General features: G+C 38.3%; 1 protein-coding gene across 3 annotated transcripts in view; it reads left to right on the forward strand.

Annotated features, from left to right (window-relative positions):
- The window catches only part of myo1b (myosin IB), a 67,278-nt gene that overhangs the window by 3,525 nt on the left and 41,153 nt on the right, over window positions 1–22,600 (forward strand). For all 3 annotated transcript variants that reach the window (XM_008402816.2, XM_008402832.2, XM_008402844.2), the window contains exons 2-3: window positions 8,234–8,380; window positions 11,222–11,337. In XM_008402816.2, the coding sequence (XP_008401038.1) occupies window positions 8,255–8,380; window positions 11,222–11,337 (242 nt within the window). In that variant the 5' untranslated portion in view covers window positions 8,234–8,254. The remainder of the gene's footprint in view (window positions 1–8,233; window positions 8,381–11,221; window positions 11,338–22,600) is intronic.

The following is a 22,600-nucleotide window of genomic DNA, read 5'->3' on the forward strand; positions in this document are numbered from 1 at the left end:
AGAAGTTCCGAGAAACGCTCGTCGACTTAAAAATATATTAAAGACAGAAAAAGTGCTTCAGTTATGTCAATTGTATCTATTTTTGAAAGGGTATGCTGCGAAGGGTTATTAAATATCATTCATAGATTCATCTTGAGCTGATCTCAGTCACATAGAACAACTATGTGACTTGTTTTTGCTTATATTTTGCTAACATGTTTCCTTTTTGCCACAATTACTGGAATGGTCATAATCAGATGTAAGAAGTGAAGTTTATACTCACTTACCTTTATGAATTTGTGTTTGGTTATGGGAAATTACTTTGTATAATGTTGTGGATTTTTAAGATTTATGTTCTTAACATTTTCTGAGTCTGTTGTTGGACTCAGGGAAGCAGAGTTTAGGTACTGCACATAGTGATCTGTTCCATTCTGAGAGGCAGACTTGGGGCTAACTTTTAGCACCATATAAGACTGACATCATCTTTCAGGCTGAAGTTATTTTCCGTTCAGCTTTCACATGTGCCTGCTCCTAACCTTTTGCAAAAGGATGACTTCTTCAGATTTCCGTGCTTTGCTGGTTCATTTCTCTTGTCTTGATTGCCATCTGTGATCTGGTGTTTTGCAACTCTGTTGGTCTGCGCATGTTGAGCTGCTTTGCAAATAAAGAACTGTTTGTTTGGGTTACAGAGTCATGTTTAACCTGCCTGGATGGTTTTGCGGTATGAAAACATACTGACAAATGTGATGACCTATGTTTGCAATAATTTTGACTCAGTCCCAAGGTTAACATTTTTTAAATTTGGGAACAAAGATATCTGAATTGATGTTTTGTCTGAACAACCAATGAAGTATACATATTTAGATCTATTCAAAATGARCAGAASGAAATTTGGGCTTTTTAATATTCTATTTTTTCGTCTTGTGKTGTCCTCCTCTTTTTACATTTGTCATACCCGCACAAACAGATATTCAGAAAAATAAGAAAAAAATTATATCTGCACCTGTTAACATGCATCAAGGAAACACTTTTTAATGTGTGGATTTATACAGCGCTCTAAACATTTTTGTAAACTAACAGATTTTTCTTTAGCATTGTAGATTTTTGATGACCAAACTAATTTTCATATGCGACAGTTTTAGTAAATRCCAAATTAATTTTTCCCCCAAATGTTTACGAGGCATAAAAGCTAACCAAATGATCCTAGTTCTATATGAAAAAGCCAACTGCCCACAAAATCATATGGACATTCTTATAACAGTTGCCATCAAGGCTTAGTAATAAATGACAATTTATTACTAAGCCTAAGTCCTAAGTCCATTGTCATGGACTAATGGTGGTCCACTGATCTTTGCAGTATTGTTTTCTATTTACATTGGAGGGTTTTCCAGCATGAGTGGCCTTTTTAAGGTCACACCAAAGCCTGTCGACACTTGCGTCAATTACAGAAAGTTGTTCCAAAAGTCTTGAATCGACACGTTTTAGCTTATTAAAAGGGCCTTTATGTTCTTTTAGACAGCAATGGCTTTGGCCTTAACACTCTCTCATGGACRTCATATTTGTCTCGTTCCTTATTGTTGAATGATTAACACCAACTTTAACCGATGCAAGTTAGGCCTGCATTGGTGACCTCCTGCTTGAGGACATTGAGATGCTGTTGGAACAGTTTTGTCAGGGTGGACCCCCCGTTGTAAGTAATGGCTCTCTCTGTGGTTCATTGGAGTCCCAAAGCCTTAAATTGGCTTTGTAACCCTCTCCAGGCTCATAGATGTCTGACCTTGTGTTCTTTTGGGTTGCGCATGATGCTTTTTTGAGATCTTTAGACCTGCTTCATGTTATGAGAACAATTCTATTTCAAGCGATTTYTCAATTTTTCTGGTCAGGCAGTAATGAGGCAGAATATGGTTGGTGAAAAAGTGAGTTGCTTGCCAAAAAGTGAGTCATTACAGCCATTTCATGTGATGAGGGGACATTTATATCTTCAGTGGTCAGATTATTTTGGGTTGTCTTTTTCCAATTGAAATCATTATTACAAAAACTAGTTTGTAAGTTAGCATTTGTGGCTATTTCAATTTCACAGATCTGAAGCTTTACCCCTCTTTTTTGTACTTGAGTAATCACTTTTATGCTTGCCAAATAGTATGACTTTTATTTTACTTTCATTCAAGGACATTTTTAGAAAGTTGTTGAAAGCAAATGGTAAAAAGTGCTTTCAGTTGCACCTGAAAGTGGGAGTGCCTGTCATTTGGTGTCCTAACCTCGCCTCTCTGTTTCCTAAAACCTCTGCCCTGCCCTTTGGCACAGCCACATGTGCTGTCGCTGCTTTGTTAGACGGGGCTTTAATCTCCAGCACTGGCAGCTGCTGGGATGTTGTGACTGTTCTGCCATGTGACGAGGCCACGCYGATCTGCCGTAAATGTCCAGAATAATACCCTCCCAATAATAGATTTTAATATCCCTCATTTCCTCGCRGACTGTACCAGATTCTCAAACAACCTCTGTCAAGGTAGTGTGATGGAAATCATCTCATTATGTCTCTCCTATGCTCAGTTAAACTGCTTTATTTCAGACTGCAGGTTTGATTTGTTGATGAAACTTACCAAGTTTTCACTTTTTAGCTGCTTTATTTTTGAGTACATGCATCTGATAAACCATAAGCTGCGCCACTGAATTTTATAGCTGTGTTCTTTTAGTGGTGTTTTGCATGCAAGTACTTGCATGGTTGTTGATCTTTTTGTTTTGAATTTTACCGTTGCTAAAGGACAAACGACACATGGCCACATGCTAGACCCCGTTAATAATGCATGTACATCTAATGGTGTTTTTATTCATATTTTCCCCTTGTAGCTTGAGCTGGCTTTGAAATCTAGGTCAGAAGCCTGTCTCTCAATATTACTGTGGCATGTATTGAAATCCCAGGTTTAGTTCGGCCATTATTATCAGCCTTCACATGATAAAATCCCACTTGTGCTTTTATTCCCGTGCTCAGGAACTTAACTTCTCTAAAAATGGAGCTCTAATCTGTGGGAAGTATGGATTGGTTTATAAATTGGATCCTGTGCCATTGGCTCAGAAGCGACCTTCTCACGATATGTAGCATGACACTGTGGAGAGGAAGTAGAGCAGCAGCAGGTATTGGCTGGATGAATAATAATGTTTCACCAGGAAAGCAAGTTGTAATGAGCACAAAGAAGTAATGTGTTTTGAAATGTGTAAATTTTTGTTGGCACTTGCATGTTCCCATCACTTGTGTAATCCTTGCAAGCTACAGCCCTTTCTTTCATCAGATAGTCGYCACAGTTCGATTATGTGAGGGAAGTTTCCTAACTAAAAAGACTGGGCTCTTTTTAAATGGATGAGGTCAGCGTTTAATGCGCCAAAATTAAATGATGTGTAAATTACAACCATCTGCTGCAACTGGGCATTGTGCCAAACAGGGGTTTGGAGAATGGAGTCAAATGTTGACATGAATGCTACGAGTCAAAAGGCCATTTGACCCCAAAGGCGTGCTGCACCAGTAGATCAGGAGACCTAAATTTGACATTGATGGCAGCTAAAACCATGTGGATGCATGTGATTCTTCTGATTTTATTATGGAAAATGATGAAGAAATGGGAAGACTGGTCATAAGTTGACATGCTGCTCATGAGCAAAAATGTTATCTTGGGCTTCCTTTTTCAGGGTGGAGTAGTTGCATAAAGAACTGCAATTTGTTCTTTTCTATTTTATTGCAAATGTGTGCACAATTTAGAATGTATTGTAGTCTTTATTCCACAAAGGGTCAATTCTATGTAAAAATGACATTTGGTTGAATGTCCTAAGCAGGTTTTGGATATAAACCCAACACTTTGTTTCTGACTGGATATTTGACAGGGTTTATGCAGTTTAGTTATGCAGTTTGTCACTTGTGCATAGTCCACAAATATTTTGTACAGTTGATGTCAATCATTTTTTTACTAGCCAGCATYATTTATTCCAAAACAAATTGAGATGTTTTGAATCATTAATTTGTTTGAAAACCTAATTTCTAGCTGCTTTGGTGTTAAGTTGAATAATTTAGTGAGATCCCTTTATTTTTTGTGTTCCAATTCACTCCATCTTAATAAACCAGTTCCACTGGCAGCAAAACATGCCTGTAGCATGATTGTTCCACTACTGTACTAGACGGTGGCCCAGTGTTTTTATTTAAATCTTATCTGATCTTTACCCCAGGGAATTTCTACTCATCTATGTTGAGCGCAAATTCACTGCTGCTGTAGTGACTTTTTGTTGAGCTCCTCAAATCATGGCAGCATAAAACTTGTTTCACTGTGAACAGATTCCAGTTCATGAGAGGCTTGAGTCTTGGCTGTTCCTGGACGGCTCCATATCATTCAGACCCATTTAATTTTCTCTGAGGCTGGCTGTCTGCCTCAGATAGCTAATGCTTGGAAACAATTGGGTGTTCCAACAGGAGAATAATRCCAAGCACTGGTTGATTTCTCCCACCTCCCCTCAATCCCACAACAAAAAAAAAAAAACAAGAATGGATAAAACATGCCACTGTTAAGTTTTTCAAAATCCCTGACCCCAACCTTATTGTAAATTTATTGGCAATGCCTGAAAGCTGGGCCTGAGCCAAGACTACCACCATATTGAATAAAATCTAAAATTTCTGCCAAAAAATGTATTCAGTATCTTGCCAATAGCATGGCAGTATCTTCCGAAGGTTACAAGAAGGCACATTCAAACAGGTGTATTTATATTAATTAGACCCCAAATGTATAATTATAAACGRTGTTAATTAGAAGTTGTTTGTATGACTATTACACCAGGGAAAGAATGATTAAAATATTTTAAGTCCAGAATTAAGATGTTTAAAAAAAMCAAAAAAAAATCCCTAGAAATATTACATTAAAAATACAAATCTCAATCAAAAAATGTATGCCGCTGGCATATAGATTGTAGAAGTCGTTTTCCTCATCTGCCTGTATCTCAGCAGTGAGATAATCCGTAGAATTAAATCATGGCTGTAAGGGTTTTCTCTCATTCTCACTCTTTGGATGCAGCCCAAGATTTAGCAGCAGGGAGCGACTTTTATTAATGGGATTGTGTCTATGGCTGCCCAAAGGCCTCTTCTGAATCTGGGCTAGTGGGTTACAGGCACAGGGGGATGAAGGGTTTCGAAGTTGCAGACAGATGTGGTGTGTTTTGGGTAAGAATGGACTAGGCACTTTGGAGACATTCACACATCTTGTTCTTCCCCCAGGCCAGTAAGTGACTTCAGCATCTGTTTTCACTGAATGGGGAGTTGGCTGTGTCCCTTTTAACACCTGCAACTGGACACATTAATTCTCATGAACCTGTGCAGTACAGTGTCTGCAGTATTTGTACACTTTCTGAAACATTGAAAGCTTCAAAAATCAATACCTTGGGTATTTATAATTGGAAAATACAAATGCTTTGTATTTGTCAATTATTCTTCCAACCCATCACAGCTGCAAACCCATCAAGTTAGCTTAGTTTGTTGAGGGGAAAGAAAGCGACCAAAAAGCCCATGGTAACTCTGGAGGGGATGCAGAGCTCAGCAAAACTCAGTCTACAAATTTGACTTTTTATGCAAGGGTGGCAAGAATRTGCTCTTGTCAGACTGCACCAAAAGAACATTTTGTTGTTGACTAGCAACCTTGACTCATCACCTCCCACCATGTAACGTGGTGGTAGGATGATGCTGTGGTGATTTTCTTGACCAGAGATGTGTATAATGAAGCTAAATGCAGAGTAATTGCATGAAGGTGAACTACTTACTGGATTGCACAGTCATTCTTTATTTGGCGTTTTCAGGGCAAAAGGRCATTGAATGCAAATGTATGCCACGCTTTTTGGATCGTTAAAAATATATATATATATTCATAATGTTACTTCCACTTCACAACTGTGTACCACCTTGTTGGTCTAGCTCATAAAAATCTAATAAACATTGAAATGTGATATTGTCATGTGACAAAATATGACGTTTCAARGGGTGTAAGAACTTGCTAAAAAAAAAAAATCAAGCCCTACTTGTTGGTGCCAATGCATGTTAGAACAGACATGGTCTGGAGTAATGGAGGTCATTAAACAAATAAGGATCAAGTAAATTTTACATGTACTGTAACTGCACTGAAGATGGACTCCAAATGACTGCAAGATTTAAATACAACAGTCTCTATATAGAAAACCTAAACTGATTTGTCTAGAACATTAGCAACATCATTAAGAAGCTGCATAGAAAGACATGGTGACAGAGCAGCCGATTGCCGTTTCCACTCTCCTGAGACTCATTGWCCAACTTGAAAGAAGTTGGCTTGCCTTAAAAAGTTCAAAAGTGCAGAGCAGGCAACCAAAGCAGCTGGTGGACATGAACATCTCTGGGAATGTTTTGGCACCATGCCATCATTCCGCTATATTGTTTGTGGGAACAAATGAACCAATTTCTACAAACTGACAAGTAAGCAAATTTCAGCCCTTCCCACTCAGATTTTTCAGAGTGGAGATCAAGCGGTTGGCATCAGTGAAGTCATTTAAAATGTCCTGCACGCAAATGAGTCCAAATAATTTGCACCATTCTTTCTCGATTTGCTCAGCCAGACTTTTTAAAGAGTGTTCCCTTCATGCTGAGTGAGCAAGCAGTTTTGGAAATTGACTGCTGAGAACTACTAAGAGCTGGACAACTTTTTTTATGTGCTAATAACCCTGTACACAGCAGGAGGAGAGAAGACCGGGGGAGCAGTGAAGTAAAAGTCTTCACAGGGTATCTGTTTTTTTTTTTTGTTTTTTTTTCCCCCCTAGAGCATCAAGCTGTTTCTAAACTTCTACTGAAACTTGACAGAGGTGAAGACGATGCACCTTGATGGTCAATCGGATTTTCGCTTTGCCCCATGAAAACTTAGACAAAACTTGACTTAGACAAAATTATATCCACAAATATTTAATTACTGCTTTTTATGTWCCATCAATCTAGTTTGATGCATACAAAATGATTTCGAAGTCCTGGAAGCACAATCTAAAATACTTTATATGTTAATCTGATTGGCTGGGAGAACCATCACTCATGTCCTTTGGCAGCTGTGATTGAATGATGGATGGGCAGAGATACTTTGACTTGGTGTTTTAGTTTCTGGCTGTGCAGAGATGGAAGATCACTATACGGCTTTATCTACATAGCTTGTGGGCACAGTTTGTTGCTACAGCAGGGAGTAGGTTTTTGGTGCAGCAAAGCCCTACATTAAGGCACTGGGTGGGCCCCTCTTTTTATCTCCAGCCCTTCAGCTGGAGATGAAAAGATCACAGTTAAAAATGGAGATGGGGCATCAACACAAGGCCCAAAACTGCCAACTCCTGCACAGTCTTTGTCATGGTTCATCCCAGCCCAGATTTGTTCACAAGCTGAAAATATTAAACTGCAACAAAAAATGGCATTAAAGGCAAGCTAAATGCATGCAGTAGAGTTTTCTGTCCATTGTCCGTTTTAAAATTGAAACTCCAGGGCAAAAGTTTGAGTAATAAAACATCTCGTTATTGTGTTATAATGAAATTAGTTATTGATAAGGTTTTAATCCACTTCTAGAGTCAAAACTATGAATTGGTTGCCATTACAGCTTTAGGGATTTATTGATTATGATTGGCGACAAAACGACTATGGAGTTAATATTTTAATTGCTCTTATTAACAGTTGGCACAGCTAGTGTTACTAAAATGACGATCTCTGTAATTACACGATTATGTAGAACCCTCTGAGGGTGCCAACATTTCAATTTCCAATGGGTTCAATGACTGAGGTTATAGCTCTAAAGGAATAAAATAGAGCAACTGAGATATGCTTCACCCTCCTGTTATCTGCCGAAACTCTTGCTCTTTGTCAGCTGAATGAACGGCAGACATGCAAGTCATGGTTTTGGTTTAAATGACGTGCAACATCTGTGCATCTAGGTTTTATAAAGGACATTGTCGATATGAAAACCTTTTTTGTTTTAGTAAAATTTTTCTCACCATAGATCTTGGAGTTCTTAGAGTAGGCATGGTGTCTCTGGAAATCTGGAAAACATTATTTTTGACTTTCCAGGTTGAAAATTGTCGGAAGTTTAGGAGTGGGAGGCTGAGGGCATGGTCCAATATTGTAAAGATTGCTTTATTTCTCCTTCTAAGACAAAATTCTCGAGTATAGAATTTTTTTAAATTTTATATATGAATATTAGTGTAACATGTCATTTGCTTACTTTGTATTATTCTTCAGGAGGGCAAATCAGCAGCCAAGATGGAGGTGAAAACATCACTTCTAGACAACATGATTGGAGTTGGGGACATGGTCCTGCTGGAGCCCCTTACTGAAGACTCATTTCTGGAGAACTTGAAGAAGCGCTTTGACCACAATGAGATCTATGTAAGTAGGCGTCTTGGTGTTTTGTTTTTTGGAGGGTAATGTTAATTCTATTTTGGTTCATGAACAGTGTGACTAATCTGGTCACACCCTGACTTCAGCATTCCCTGTCAAAGAAGCATAAAGACAACCTCAAAGAAAAATTACACATCCTTCTAACGTACTATATGTTTCCCTTTTGCTGACCTTAAATGGCCATGACTGAATAAGTACTCCAGATACACAGACCACATTCGCTGGCTTAGCAAATCCGTAGAATGGGAGGCATCGTGAGGCATTCAGGCCTTGGTAGCGGTAAGTGGCTGGCATTTTATTTCTAGAAGGGGTCTAGCTGTGACGTCTCAGCCTTCTGGACTTGTGTTTACTCTACATTATTTCTTTTTGCAGGTTGACTAGTCCAGAAATCAGCCATTCTCTACGTTTTTGTTTTGGTTCAGAAGGCTAAAACTCAGTGTTTTTGTGGCATTTATGAAAGCACATCCCGATGAATAGCTATAATCTTATTTCAGCTCACTACGAGGTTTTGTAGTGGTGTGAGTCAGTCATTCTGACACTAAGGCATCATGCATGGGTTGGGTTTTACCCCTGTGGCACCACAGCACCCTGGGAATCGGTGATTATTAAACATTCTTTTTAATATGGCCCTTTCTCAACCGATTCTCTTTAAAAAAATTCAAATATACCTCAGTTGGTTTGTATATCAGCATACATTCTATATTATGTGAAAACCAAAAAAACGCATGCCAAAATTATAATGAAAGATGACTGCTGTTCAGAAAAAGTTCAACAGCCTATATTTATCCAATAAATCTGCGGTTTACAACGTTTTCCTTTTTGAAAATTTATTTTTCCCTCCTGCATCATCATTCCTTAAAACTGGCCCCCATCCTCCTCAAACTATCATATGAAAATGTGACTGCACAGGATAGGTTTACTTTAAACTGACTGTAATTGGTAATATAAAGACAATCTTTGTAAAAACTTGAAGAGACGATCAACTTGTTTCACCAGTAGTTTGTGTCTGGCCAAAAATAACATCTCTCAAAGTGCCAAGTTTTGAGAGGTGCAAAAAGTTACCTTTGTTGCAAAGTTGTGCTCCTGTTCCCGATTAAGCGAACTCCATTACAGATGCAATCAAAAGAATCCTAGATCTTGACACTAAATGGTAAAAATCAGATTTATGGACCACCAACTGGTATCAGTTTCAGCCTAAAATGCTATTTGCTTGTTCAGTTTGAGTTTTCTTGCTATTCAAAGGTTGCTTAGAAACAAAATAATTCAATGGTGCTAATGGCAAGTGGGAAATGTGTCAAAATATAGAAACACTCAGCTCTTTGCATCCCCTTCCACTGCTCCTTTTTTAGAGAAAAATCCAAAGCTTCAAATAGTTTTTGTTTTTAGTGTTAAAAGACGGAAAACTCCTTCATCCTTATTTCATGAATTGAGCACAAAAAAGTTTGATCTGCTGTGTGGCATGTCGTCAAAAGTTACCCGTGTCATTCAGTGGAACTTGTTATAATGAGCCTCCCAAAGCTATAAGCACTGCAGATTTTCTGTTTTTCTATCCTGTCCCTTCTGTTTCTGGTCAAGAAAGCCTCTCATTAACATGTCATACTTTTATTGACATTGCACAGAGCCTTTTTCCTCTTGTATGCATCCTCTGCACTTTTACAGACCTCACACTGCCTCTGGTGTGCTGCTCAACAAGAGGCTGTGGGAGGCTGTGGTGTTGCCACAGGGAAGGCCGTGCTCCACTCATGTCAGAGTGGCTTATGCAACAGCCATTACCATGGAAAGCATAGAGAATGTTTCAGGTTGATGTTTGAAAGTGTCATCAGAGCACGGTTTTGTGTGTAGGAGGATGATGAAGATGATAGCTGGTTGCATTACCTTTCAGATGGAGCTGACAAGTGTTATTTGTTTTGTACCTGTTTGGATGTTACATAAAGATAGTCTGTTATATAAATTTAAACTAGAGAAAACATTGACTTAGGAATATAAAAAGCTGCCCACATGCTGGACATCTTGAATTTAATTATGTTTTATTGCTTCTTAATGTTTGTGGGTATTATGTGGGGCTTGAACATGAGTAACCTGGAGGTTATTGGCCCTAGTTGGTGTGTAGGAGATACAGATTTTTGAATAAATATCTAGAGAGGTTTTAGTAACTCTAAAAATTACATTTTGTCTTTAATTCCATATAATAAAGCATGAGTAAAAATGTAATCCTCTCTTTTTAAAATGAAAATTCAGACACAACCTGAAATGCCTGAAAGGAAAAAAGGTTTTGGGCCGATATTTGCGCTCGGGTTTAGCTACATCCTTTTCAAGATTTTACACACAACATAACAGTGGTAAATCATTTCTCTACATTTCGGCATCAATGTTGAATACACGCAGAGGCGTAATGATTTGTTCAGTTGGATTCTGCTGAGTGAGACCTTCTAAACAGCTATTCCTACAATTTGAAACAAAGTAGTGAAAATGCATCAACTGGAATCAAACTGCACATAATTTGATGCCATGTATACTGTTTGCATGCTGCTCCTCACATGCTAGCTGAAGCCTATAGCCAGCACCTCTCTCTGCCCAGTGGAGATTCCTCAAATTTTATGTTGAAGTGAAACATATCTTCAGTTTTACTTTAGGCATTGGCTGCATGCCTCGACAGCAGAATATGAACACTGAGCAGAGAAGTAGCAGACTCACTGACTTCTCAGTGTCCCCCCCCCCTCCCCAAATAGACCAGAATAGACCAGTTCAAAGCTGAAAATGTACCCTATACAGACAAAATAACTGCACTGTTTTTTGTTTTTTTTTGTTTTGTCTTTTTTTCTCTTCTAGACATATATTGGCAGTGTGGTGATCTCCCTGAACCCTTACAGATCCCTGCCCATCTACACGCCAGACAAAGTGGAGGAGTATCGCAACAGAAACTTCTATGAACTTAGCCCCCACATGTGAGTTGACTCTTATTTCTCTATAAAGTCACAAACTATGGATAAGTCTGAAGCTGTGCAACTGAGAGTTGAATTTGACAAGGCTATTTAAGGATTTAGAGCTCTGACGATGACTAGAAGCTGGACTAGGAGCCGTCATATACATAAGAGATAAAATGTACTGTGAACTTTTGCTGGGATCATCACTGTAACAAGCATGGTTGAGTTCTGGGGAATCTGAGATCAGAGGAACATAGCCTCATATTTATGGAGTCACAAGGTGATTTTTGCTGGCCATTCACAGCTGTAGCATGCCATCTGTCCATTGGCAACATGAATTCAGAATTGTTGCTAGTCAGCCAAGACGAAACAAAGCCCAGCTTGTCAATTAGCTTGTCATAGCTCTAGGTGGCTGCAAAGGCCCTCAGAGACATGGACTGGAAGAGCAAATATACCTTTGTACCAACACAGAATCTGCCTCCAGACATAAACAAGCTGTTTGGCTTTACTTTAGTGATTCACACTATACAAGTTCAGTTTAAAGCTATCTTTTTGCTTAATTGTTTAAACTGTTGGTGAGTTTTTCTCCTTTTGCAGAGGTGGATAAAAAAAGAATTCCAGCCTCGGTTTTCTTGAACCTTTGCCTATACATACTTGAACCTTTGTGCGTACAAGTTGGTGTTTGGTGGTTGATCATTTTCACCAGTGGTACATTCTGTTGTACATTTCCAGATGATGACTTGGATGTCAAGCAAAGGTTGAATGGCAGAAAGCTTGAGATTCTGTTAAAGATTATGTTCATTCATAAAAGCTGAGCACGTCTTCATTTTAAAAGTAAGACATGGAAACCATCTTCAAGCTTGAATGAAAACAGGTTGGTGCAATGAAATGCTTAGGAGCATTGCTGTTATCTAGACTGACTAAAGGTCTATGGTGCGTGTTGTTATAGGGAAAATGATTATTTGCATGATCATTTATTTGTGAAGTGTCACTGTGACCCTGTCCCTGCTGCTCTACCAATGTTTTTCAAAACGAGGACCCTGAAAGACTTTTTCAAAACTTCCATTTGTTTGCAGACTTGTGCCTCTTGAGAACACCACTCTTGCCTAGACAGGACTGAAGTAAAGTATTCATATTCCAAGGTTAGAAGTTTTTAGAGTATAGAAGCTTTGTTGACATTTTGCTTTAGTTCAAAGCCTGAAATCAGACCAATATTTTTACTTAAAGGACTCTAATTGATTGACATGGCAAGAATGGCAAAATCAGAATTGTAAGTTTCCTATTGATTACGTGTGTCAAAACTAGGGACATATGTCTGTGCATAAATGGAGATGATATTGACAGTAGTAGGAGTTTGTCCCGCAATYGGTGGGTTGCCGGTTCTATCCCTACTCTGTCTGAAATGGGCTCAATTTCTGCATATTAATGGAATCAAAAATAATTTCTAACTTTTTTTCTTTTTTAGCCTTTTGATTAGTTTAGCATGTATATTTATTGTGGTGTTAAAATTTGACTGTATCGGGTACAGTACAATCAGACTGTAATGTGCTGGCATTGTTGAAGTGTTTAAACATGCAACATAAACTGTACCCAATTTTGAACATTCATGCTGACCATTTGGTCTTGCTAAATCCATTAAGCAAATTGGCAGTAGGTGGTTGTGCAAGGGTTGGCTTTTCTTCAGTCAGCTGATTGGAAAACGCATCAATCTAACTTTGAGCACATCTTGTAATTGACTTTCTATAAAGATCCCAGGATTCAGGTTTGACCTTTTCAGTCATCCATAGATTAACTAATGATCCATGTTATTTGACACAATTTGATTTTGTTTTGTCACTCAATATTCAGACGGTTAAATGCAAGTGAAATTGCTATGGTCTTGACGGAGACTGAATTTAATTTGAATATATTTTACTCGGTTGTATTCAAAGGAGATTGGGTAGTGTTTCATAAATGCAAATGCAAGTTTTAGTCACACAAGAATTCTGTAGGTCAGGGTAGAAATGGTTGTAATTTTAAAGGATTTGTTCAGAATTGGCCTGTCCATATGTTCCTGCTGTAGTTTTATATTATATTTTTTGTTTCTGCCAAGCATTGAGTTTTTAGCTGGCTTTTATGGCTGAAAAACCAACATGAGCATAAACATTAATGGACTTCTGCCACTGTCAGTTCAGTCCAGTATTCAGTCAGTCCTGAAATTGTGCATAATTCTTCCAAACCAAACAAGCTACTGTTTTTTTTTTTTAATATAATACTGTTTTTTGCATGGCTGAGCTTCAACTGACTCAGGGACTAAATACCACAGAGACTGACCAATGCTGAAGTGGATCAGTGTTGAGTTTTAATTAAAGCAACTGCAGGGGCTGCTGTGTCTACTCCATATTTTTATGCCTTTGATCCTCATTAAAAAGTTGTTGCAGAATAAAATCAGAAGCTCCCAACATGTTGCTGCAGACAAGGTCAGCACTTCTAAGACAACTCCAAAGATTGTGGGCATGTACTGTATGTAAAGACCTGTTAACCTTCATAGAAGCAGATGTGTGTTCAGATGGTGGGCACCAGCTTCCTCTAAACATAAGTTAGTCATTTCAGGAGATGGCTGAATTCTTGTCATTTCTTTTTTCTGCTTTTTGATGAAAAATTCAACACGGATAATTAAAAATTGTTAAAATAAACCTGCAGGTTCTAACTTGAGGAAAACTAAGTCATTGGTTCAGGAAAGCTTAATTGGTGCATCTTTACAAAAACAAGTGTTTCTACATGTGCTTAATGGCCCAAGCCATCTGGGGAAAAAAAAAAAAAAAAAAAAAAAGCATACTGTATAAAATTCTGACAAGCAAGACTTCTGATGAGTTTAACATTTCTCTCAGTTGGATGGCACTTTTCAGAGCAACACCCCTAATGAAATTATACTGGATTTGCAGCATTATTTGCAGCAGCTATTACTGCAACAGAAAATTAGAACAGACTTTTTGTTCTTTTCTTGGTCATCTTTAGGAGGGGAGGGCTTCCTACTATATTAAATGCTGATTAAAGTGTCTGATATGGGCCAAAGCTACAGTTGCATACTGTAAAGTAAAAAAGAAAAAGGAACATTTTACTTTAAAAACTGTAACTTGGGCCCATTTTTATCAGTTTGCTGGGCAGGGCTGTGCCTGCTAAGTCATCAGGTTGTGTAAAACTGAAATATTGTTTCGTTATCTAGAGACTTGAAAGCTGGAATTGACAGGTGGGTCCTGCTGAGGGAGAGAATAACCTTTGAGACTCCATACTGAGCAGCTCAGAGTAACTGCATATTTGCATTCCTTGACTATCTGAAACTTTTTTGCTTTTGAAAATAGTTGCTAATAAATCAGAAAGGTGAGCAAGTTCATACATAAATAAATGTTAATTAAAATGTAGTCTGTCAGCATTATTGGGTTTGATATCAGAAAAAAATGGGATGCAAATTAATCTCTTGAAAAACAGTGATGCATTTTCATCCCTGAAAATAGAAGTGCATTAATAGTGTCATCCACTTCAGTGGTTATTTATCTACCAACAGCACTCTAGTTTTCCTATTTTACAGTCTTGATAAAAGCTGTAAAAAGGAGAGTTTCCTACCTGCTCACTCAATGAGTTATGTTTGCATTATTATACTAATAGATGAACCTTGGAGCTCAAAAATAACAGTATTTATGTGAACCAATTGCCAAGTAGTGCATAAAGTACAAGTTGGAATGTACAAGCTAGATAATCGGCCAATAACCTTGTAAAAGTTTGTTCTGCATATGTAATTATGGACAAATTCTTTTACCAAATGAAAAGGACCCTAAAGGTTAATGCCAGAGTAAAAGTAATCTTCAAAGTAATCGACCATCTGCTGTTTCATGCATCAGACTTTGATGTGAAAGTCAAAGCCATTTGAAATCTTGTGGATGATTGCACATAATGGTTGTGGCAGTTTACAGACCTTTACAATTGCAAGTTCTCAAACTTAAAACATTAATAGAAACCAGGCTATTGTTTAAAATGGGAGCATTTAATCCTGCTTTACAATGTTTCAATATGTTACAGGACTTCAAGGTTAAGTGATTTTGTGTGCAGGTGCTCTGGTATTGTGTTCCTTTGACACAGTTTTGCACCCAGGCATTGGTTTCTGTTTTGCACAGGTGTCTGCATAATCCAATTTGACATCCAATTCTTTGACAATCAGTAGTTCAAAGTAAAAACAAATTTTTGGCTAGAATTTGTTTTACTGTAAAGGAATATATTGAAACTTCTGTGGTTTTTGAATGTTTTCTACTATTTTAGAAATGCAAAATTACAACAGTAGGCTATACTAGGTGAAAGAAATTGAGCCGTCAGTGTTGGTCTTTGTTTCCTCTTTTGAAAAAAAGAAATTGGATCTCAACTATTAAAGAAAACAGGCAAATGCATTTCTGTATCCCTCACAATTTGTTCACCATTTTCTGTAATTTTAACCATTTCACTAAAATATTTCAGACTGCATCAAGAAGATGCTGTCCATGCAACAATCACAAAAATATTTGCAAGTGGACCATAAATCCATGGCTCTTAAAATGCAATCATCTTCTGAATATTGAACATTAAAGTTTCATTGCCAGTCGCAAATCGATGCACGGTAAACCTTTATAAAGTTGTGGCCTTTTGAAACCATCTGTCAATTCTAATGAGCTGCATAACCACACCCATCTTCGCCTTTTTATGCAATAGTCACAGCTTCAACCAGTTCAGCAGCTGATCCTCTGGCCAGATGAGCCGCCACTATAATTAACGGGCAGGTGTTTTCCTCCTTTTCTAAATGCATTGGGTTCATTAGAGATGAACTAATCAGTGACCATCACAGATGGCTTTTAGTCATCTGTTGTATGTTGCTTGCCACCCAAAACGGGCACAGACTGAGAAGTGTGTTTCTGTGTGGACGTGTGTGGAGTGTGTTCCTGCTCTCAGGAGGGATCGTGTTATCCCGATGTTTAATGAGGTATTGAGACCCTGATGCTCTTCCCTGCTCAATACTTAGTGCCGCTAGAGCATTGGCCGTAGAGAGGCATCAGGAGGGGCTAATGGAGCAAAGAGGCTCTTTTTGCAATGTATGTCAAGGCTTCCAGCTGTCAAGCAAGTGGATATGACAGATTATCTCAATAATTTCTCTGTAGGGGTTATGAGTGTTTGGAGGTCAATATTGTACTTCTCAAATATTTGAGCTAATTTCACTCTTGCTGTTGGACAGTTAAAATGGCCATCCTCAAAATGTTTTCAATATAACTTTTTTTAGGAAAGTGACAAATGCATGATAAACACAATCCCCCAATACAAGCATTTTCTATAAGACTTATGGACCACTAATCGTTTAAAATCAATCTTTGCTACTGTTGCATATTTTAGAATGCAACCTATGGCCTCCATCTCTAAGGCAATGTGGATCAAAATTCAAATGGAGTAATCTGGTAGAGGAGCCTCATTTCAGATGGATTGTATAAGACCAGCGTGGAAGTAATACTAGCTGGAGAAAAAATTCTCTAAGAAAATTGTTTTTAAGTAGGTTTTTACAATTTTTAAGTGTTTTTTTCTTTTTTCTTCTTTTCCCTCTTCCCTCTTCTTTAGGCAAGTCCTTTTTTACCTGAAGAATATCCTGATTGCTATCATAAATAATACTGTACAGAGCCAATGGAAAATATATTGTGCATACAGGTGGATATATAACAATATTTTTATTTCACTAACATTTGCACTTGAAAAAACATTACAGGCAGTTTTATAGCACCATACTAAATGTCTAGTTATCTTTTGTCTCATCTTAGACATTGTATTTTGATGCGAGATGTTTAAGATGGTGCTGGCTGCTATTGGAAGAATGGACTTTGGAGTCATTTTCAGCATAACTGCATTGATACTGTTCTGTTACTGTCAATTGTAAAACTCTAAAGATGGATGTCTTGATAAGTGTTATGAATTTCTTTTGGACATATATTCTGCTTTAGATGCAGATTATGGCTGTTTGACCAATAGAAACTGTTGCTTTTGATCTGTGTAGTGCTTGTCGTACAAGACTGACTGAAAAGGGCTTAGAAAAGTTGCACAGAACCTGTATGTAGGTAGAATTGAGTGTAGGCACTTGTTGAAGTGGCATTTTGACTGAATGGGCAGATTCAGCCCTCTGCAGCATCTGTGTTGGTGTTGGTAGCTTTAAACTAGAGGGAGAGAGAGATGATGGAAAAGCTTTTGCTCATTTTTCTACCCACCTTTGCAACCCAAGAAGAAAATGCAAAATGTACTTAATTGGCTTGTGCTATCATTTATAATCTAGTGATATTTGTTCATCTGGGTTATACATGTTTATAGCTTCGCCTTACCCACATGCATACAAACACATCCCTGGTTTCCTCTGGCTACGAAGCTGTGGTTGGTGCTAAATCTGACAAAGTAGTTGACTGATATGTTCCTCTGTAAGGTTGTGTACTTGATGTGGTTTTCTGCCTTTTGGCAAAATTGCATGCAACTCGTTCTGGCTAGATTTGTTGGAACAGTTTTAGCAGAAGTAACTTGTGGCCCAATTTGTCGATGCCTTGATTGTCAGTTTGGATCAGGGTCTTGCCAAACTGCATTTATGCGCTTGGTGTGTTGGGGTTGGTGGCTGTTGCAATAAGTGTTATTGGTCTGTGTGCTTTGCTTTGTTTCATTGTGAAAAGACTCCAGTCTTTTATTTATATAAAATATTAATTACGAGTCTTTTATAGAAATGAACAGCTCTACCTTGTGGGTAGGGCTGTTTATCTAAAGACAATGCACGTTTCTCTATTATACACATTTTTGGATCTAATTTACTAATTTAATCACAATTAAATCACTCACCATTTGGTAGTTGTAGCTTACACCCTCACAATATTTGTAGTGTAAAATAGAAGGGTTGTGCATTCCTCAAATATTTTCTAGGATGGTGCAGCTAACTCCTAACTTCTTTAACTTGACACTGATTAAACATTGTCGGCCTTATCATTTATTGCTGTTTGGGGCTTTCTTTATATGGTTTTGTCTGCAACTCTCCAAGACCCATTGTAAACCCTCTCTATTCAGAATGAGAACAATAAGTACTGAGCTTTTATCTGAGTTCATAAATTGCACAATCAGAAAATGTGAGGCATACTGAAAGGAACCATTGAGAAGAGGCGCTGTCTAGAATGTTGTTCCACTATGAAACCTCATCTAGCCTATATTTGGTGTTTACTCCATTAATTAAAGAGCACATAACATGAATCTTGCTTGTAGCTCGCTGTCATCTGTACCGCAAGTGTACTTTATTTACATTTTAAGCTGTGTACAAGTTTTGGTGTGTTGGACCAGTACTGGAGCCTGAGGTAGTGCAACCAACAGTAGGGTTAGCATAACGCATAGCAAAATATGTATGAGTAGTGTTGGTATCATTAAAAAAAAAAAAAGGAACTAGGATAGTGTTTTTTAATAACTTGGTGTTTCGAAGTGATGTGTTCTTTTTAGACTGAATTGATGTATTATGTTCATACAAGGTGACAATCATGTCAGAACCCCTCTGTATGCTCCCCGCCCCCTAAAAAATTCTTATTCAGTGTTTACTTTTTTTATAAACAGTTTTAGGAACATGGTACCTCCCACCAAGCTGCCTGACAGAACCAAAATGAGCCTTTCTGTTGTTTCAGAGGATCACATGGAAACCCTCTGGCTGCGTTTAGTTCATGCTTATTGATTCTGTGTTATAGTTGGCTTCAGTGCCTATTGCTATGCAGTGTCCATGAAGAGAAGGATCACATGCAGCCATTCTCTGCTGTGGGCAATTTGCTACATCTACAGTGTAAATGTTTCCACTTCTTTTGTCCTTTAACTTTTATGCAGCAGAATATATCTTTTAAATGTTTCAGCCTCATGATTTTTTTCAGATTTTTAACTAATGCCCCATATTGTCTAAATAATGCATGCCAGTTATGATTAGAACAATAAATGTAGCATTATATAATGATCCATAAAGCTAGTCAGAAGGGCTGAATGTTTTTATCTCCTTTTCATCTAGTTATCTAATTCTTTTTATTTCTCTTTCACACTGTCTATGTAAAGCCTCCCCCATCCCCCTGGAAAACGTCCCAGTTAAACGAATCTATATCTAGGGGTGTGAGAATCCTTGTTAAATGACATTTTAACTAAAACTCCTCTTGAGATGTTAGAATCCTTGTTAAATGGCGTTTTAACAAACTCTGAGGTGTGAGACATTTAACTGAAGTCCTACAAGGGGTGCGGGTTTTAATGTTATCTTTTTTAACCTTTTTTTCTTTAAAAAATAAAAAAAAAATTCATTGTCTTTGTCACTGTTTATTCACTGTCACATGCTGTTTTTATTTTAATTATGTAAAGCACTTTGAAATGCCTTGCTGCTGAAATGTGCTATACAAATAGAATTGGATTGATTGATAAAGTCACGATTGCTACACAGACAACAAGCTTAAATTTTTGTGAAGCCTTGACCTGCCTACACGGATTTMATTTTTTGAAAGCAGATAACTTGTTTTTAAGAGCCACAGCTACCAGTATTAATAATGGTGAGTAAAAAATAAAATTAAATTTGAGCTTTCTTTCTGCTGCTTCATCTTCCATGTGGAGGAGTGTTGTCTGTGTGTTCTAGTAGGAGTTCCAAATGGTGTGGCGACTTGGCAGAAAATTTTAATTTTTGGTTTTCTGACTAGCTTCAGTAAACTGGCTGATTCTAGCCATCAACCAATTACTTGGTGCATCTGTTTGAGTAAAAATAGAATGGCCTCATGGATCCATTTCAATTACAAATTCAATTTGTGTGGAGTAAAAAAGCTACAATATAACTTTTTAAATTCTGGAGCCCTAGATCCAGAAATATAACCAAGGAAATTGGCTTTTTTTTTTTCCTTCCATGGAAAAAAAAATAGATCAAATTAGATCAGCTAATTTGATCTAAAAGGCTCTGATTTAGATAAAATCCTTATAAAAGAGGCTAATGGTGTCCAAGTAATGGCACAACTTGCTTGATGAGGCTCAGAGATCCTGGCGGGGAGCTGTTGGAGGATGTTTTGCTACCTTGCACTGCATGCTTATTTCCTGCTTTTGAGGATCACACAGTTGGCGGTGTCGGTGGATTCCCCCTCCTGTGGAACACTAAATTGGTGTGCGCCAACATAAAATTAAAGCTCTGAACCCCTTCAGTTTGATGGGAGGTCTTAGAAAGCCTCCAGTGAATATTAGATTGATCAGAGATCTCTAGCTGTGCAGCTTTTAATTTAGAGAGGATGAAGTTGTTTGGTGCACCTTGCACATGTTACTTTCTAATTCCTCTTGAATGTAAAGCTCTCATCTTTCAGCTCATTTGTAATTTTGGCCCCTATAAGGTGATCTTCTTTATGGCAAATCATTTTGCACAGATGGTCAACATCTGTCAAAACCAAGATCCATTTTGTGTGTGGGTGTGCGCATCCATTAGCTTTCCCCCTTCACCTCCCATCCCCTCCTCCGCTACTCCAGTAGGTTGGTCTTTAAGCTGTCTGGTGGCACCAGATTTTGTGTGTCTGTTTCTTGTAACAGCCACCCCCCTCTTCCACCTGGTCATCAGCATCAGGAAGTTGCTTCCTTGGCTGTTCCTTCAAAGCCAGGCGGATTTCCTGAGGGCTCTGGAGAAACCGGGTCATGCTGAGATCAGAGGCCACCGTTTAGCCCCCGAATGTATATGGCCAAAAACAGACGGTATTTGCTAACAAACGATGTGCTTTGAAAATAATGGCTGTGCAACATTTAGAAGTGAGCGGACTGTGTCGGTATGATAAAGTGCTTCTGAGAAAGATATTAGGCTTTTTAATTTTTTTAAGGGCTTGTCATCTTCAAGTAGTTGGGTGGGCATCAGACCAACCCATAGATCACCTCTTTAAAGCCATGATTTGTAGATGCTAATAAAGTGTGCTAAATCTGCCTTTCAGTCACTCCACCCTTCTTAAGATTTGGGTCACAAACGTCTGGCCCATCATCTTCTCCTGTTGCCCCACTTACCAGAGGCTGAAGGGGAAAAGAACTGACTAGACTATTTTCTGCTGCTTACCTCATGCCAGTGTGGCTTTGTGCTCACCCGCTGCCACGTGCAAGTCCAAATTACAGCCTGCAGGCAGATGTGAAGGGGAGGTGCCAAGCAGCATTTACAGTCCAAGGCCTTATCCCTGCCTAACCCCCACCTCCATGTGCGCACACACATGCACACCCTTAGCTATGCACAGTGATCTGGGAGAGCTCTGGGATTTTGGGTACCATACTCACCGCTTCCTCAGTCTTTGATGGGGACCTTGGTGCTTCATCATTTTTGACTTCCATTTATAAGCCAGTTGCTGCTCGGGCTGCCTTTAGGGTCCTAATGATAACGTAGTTCCAGTCTATAAATAACTTTTGCTACTGTGGTTGTCTTCGTGTGTCTATGCCTACAGACGTTTTTGCCTTAAAATTTTTCTCACTTTAAATTAAATGCAGATGTAGGTTTGGCTTGTTTCTTCTGACTCCTATTCATATTGTGATTAGTGATGGCTATTCATAAATCCTTTGATAGTGTGTGTGTTCTAGAGAAAGACCTCCCCCCTCTTTTGACACCACTGGGCCTCATGGGGCAGCCCACCCCCTAAAAACTCCTGTCTGGGGGCGCAATAATTGCATGATGGCTTGCTCATTGTCAGGATCAGGTCAGGCACTAGGAGTGTTTTCACAAAGCAGACATCTGCTGTGCTGTCCTTTTTTGGCAGTGACGTAATGCAAGTCTCGACCACACATAGAGGTGGAACAGGGGTTGGGTTGTGATCAGGAATTGTATGGGCGTGGATTAAATGAGGGTTTAGCTTGAATAAACTGAGAATGCAATTCAGTTGTACAACTGGTAAATGTTGAAATAATGCTTAAAGATGACCAATTTACACCCGTTAACCTTTAAAATTACTTAATGCATGTTTGCATAATCCAGCCAATTTTGTACTTAGTTTTTGTGGTATACCTTTTTCTCTTTTTAATAGTTTACCAATCACCCTACTTATTGTGCTGTACAGTTACTCAATTGCTCTGTTGACCTTTGTTGTAAATTGGCAACCAGCAACATAACCCAGAGGGAAGGTTATAATATTTTAACACAAAATCAAAAATAAATGGAGAAATGTGATCAAATATTTGCAGCATTGGGTTATTAATAAAAAAATGTATTGAGCACATATTTTATTTTTGTAACATTTGGGGAAATTCAGGTGCAATGGCAGCATTGAAACATAGA

The sequence above is a fragment of the Poecilia reticulata genome, linkage group LG2 (assembly GCF_000633615.1).
Source record: "Poecilia reticulata strain Guanapo linkage group LG2, Guppy_female_1.0+MT, whole genome shotgun sequence".
Taxonomy (NCBI): Eukaryota; Metazoa; Chordata; class Actinopteri; order Cyprinodontiformes; family Poeciliidae; genus Poecilia; species Poecilia reticulata.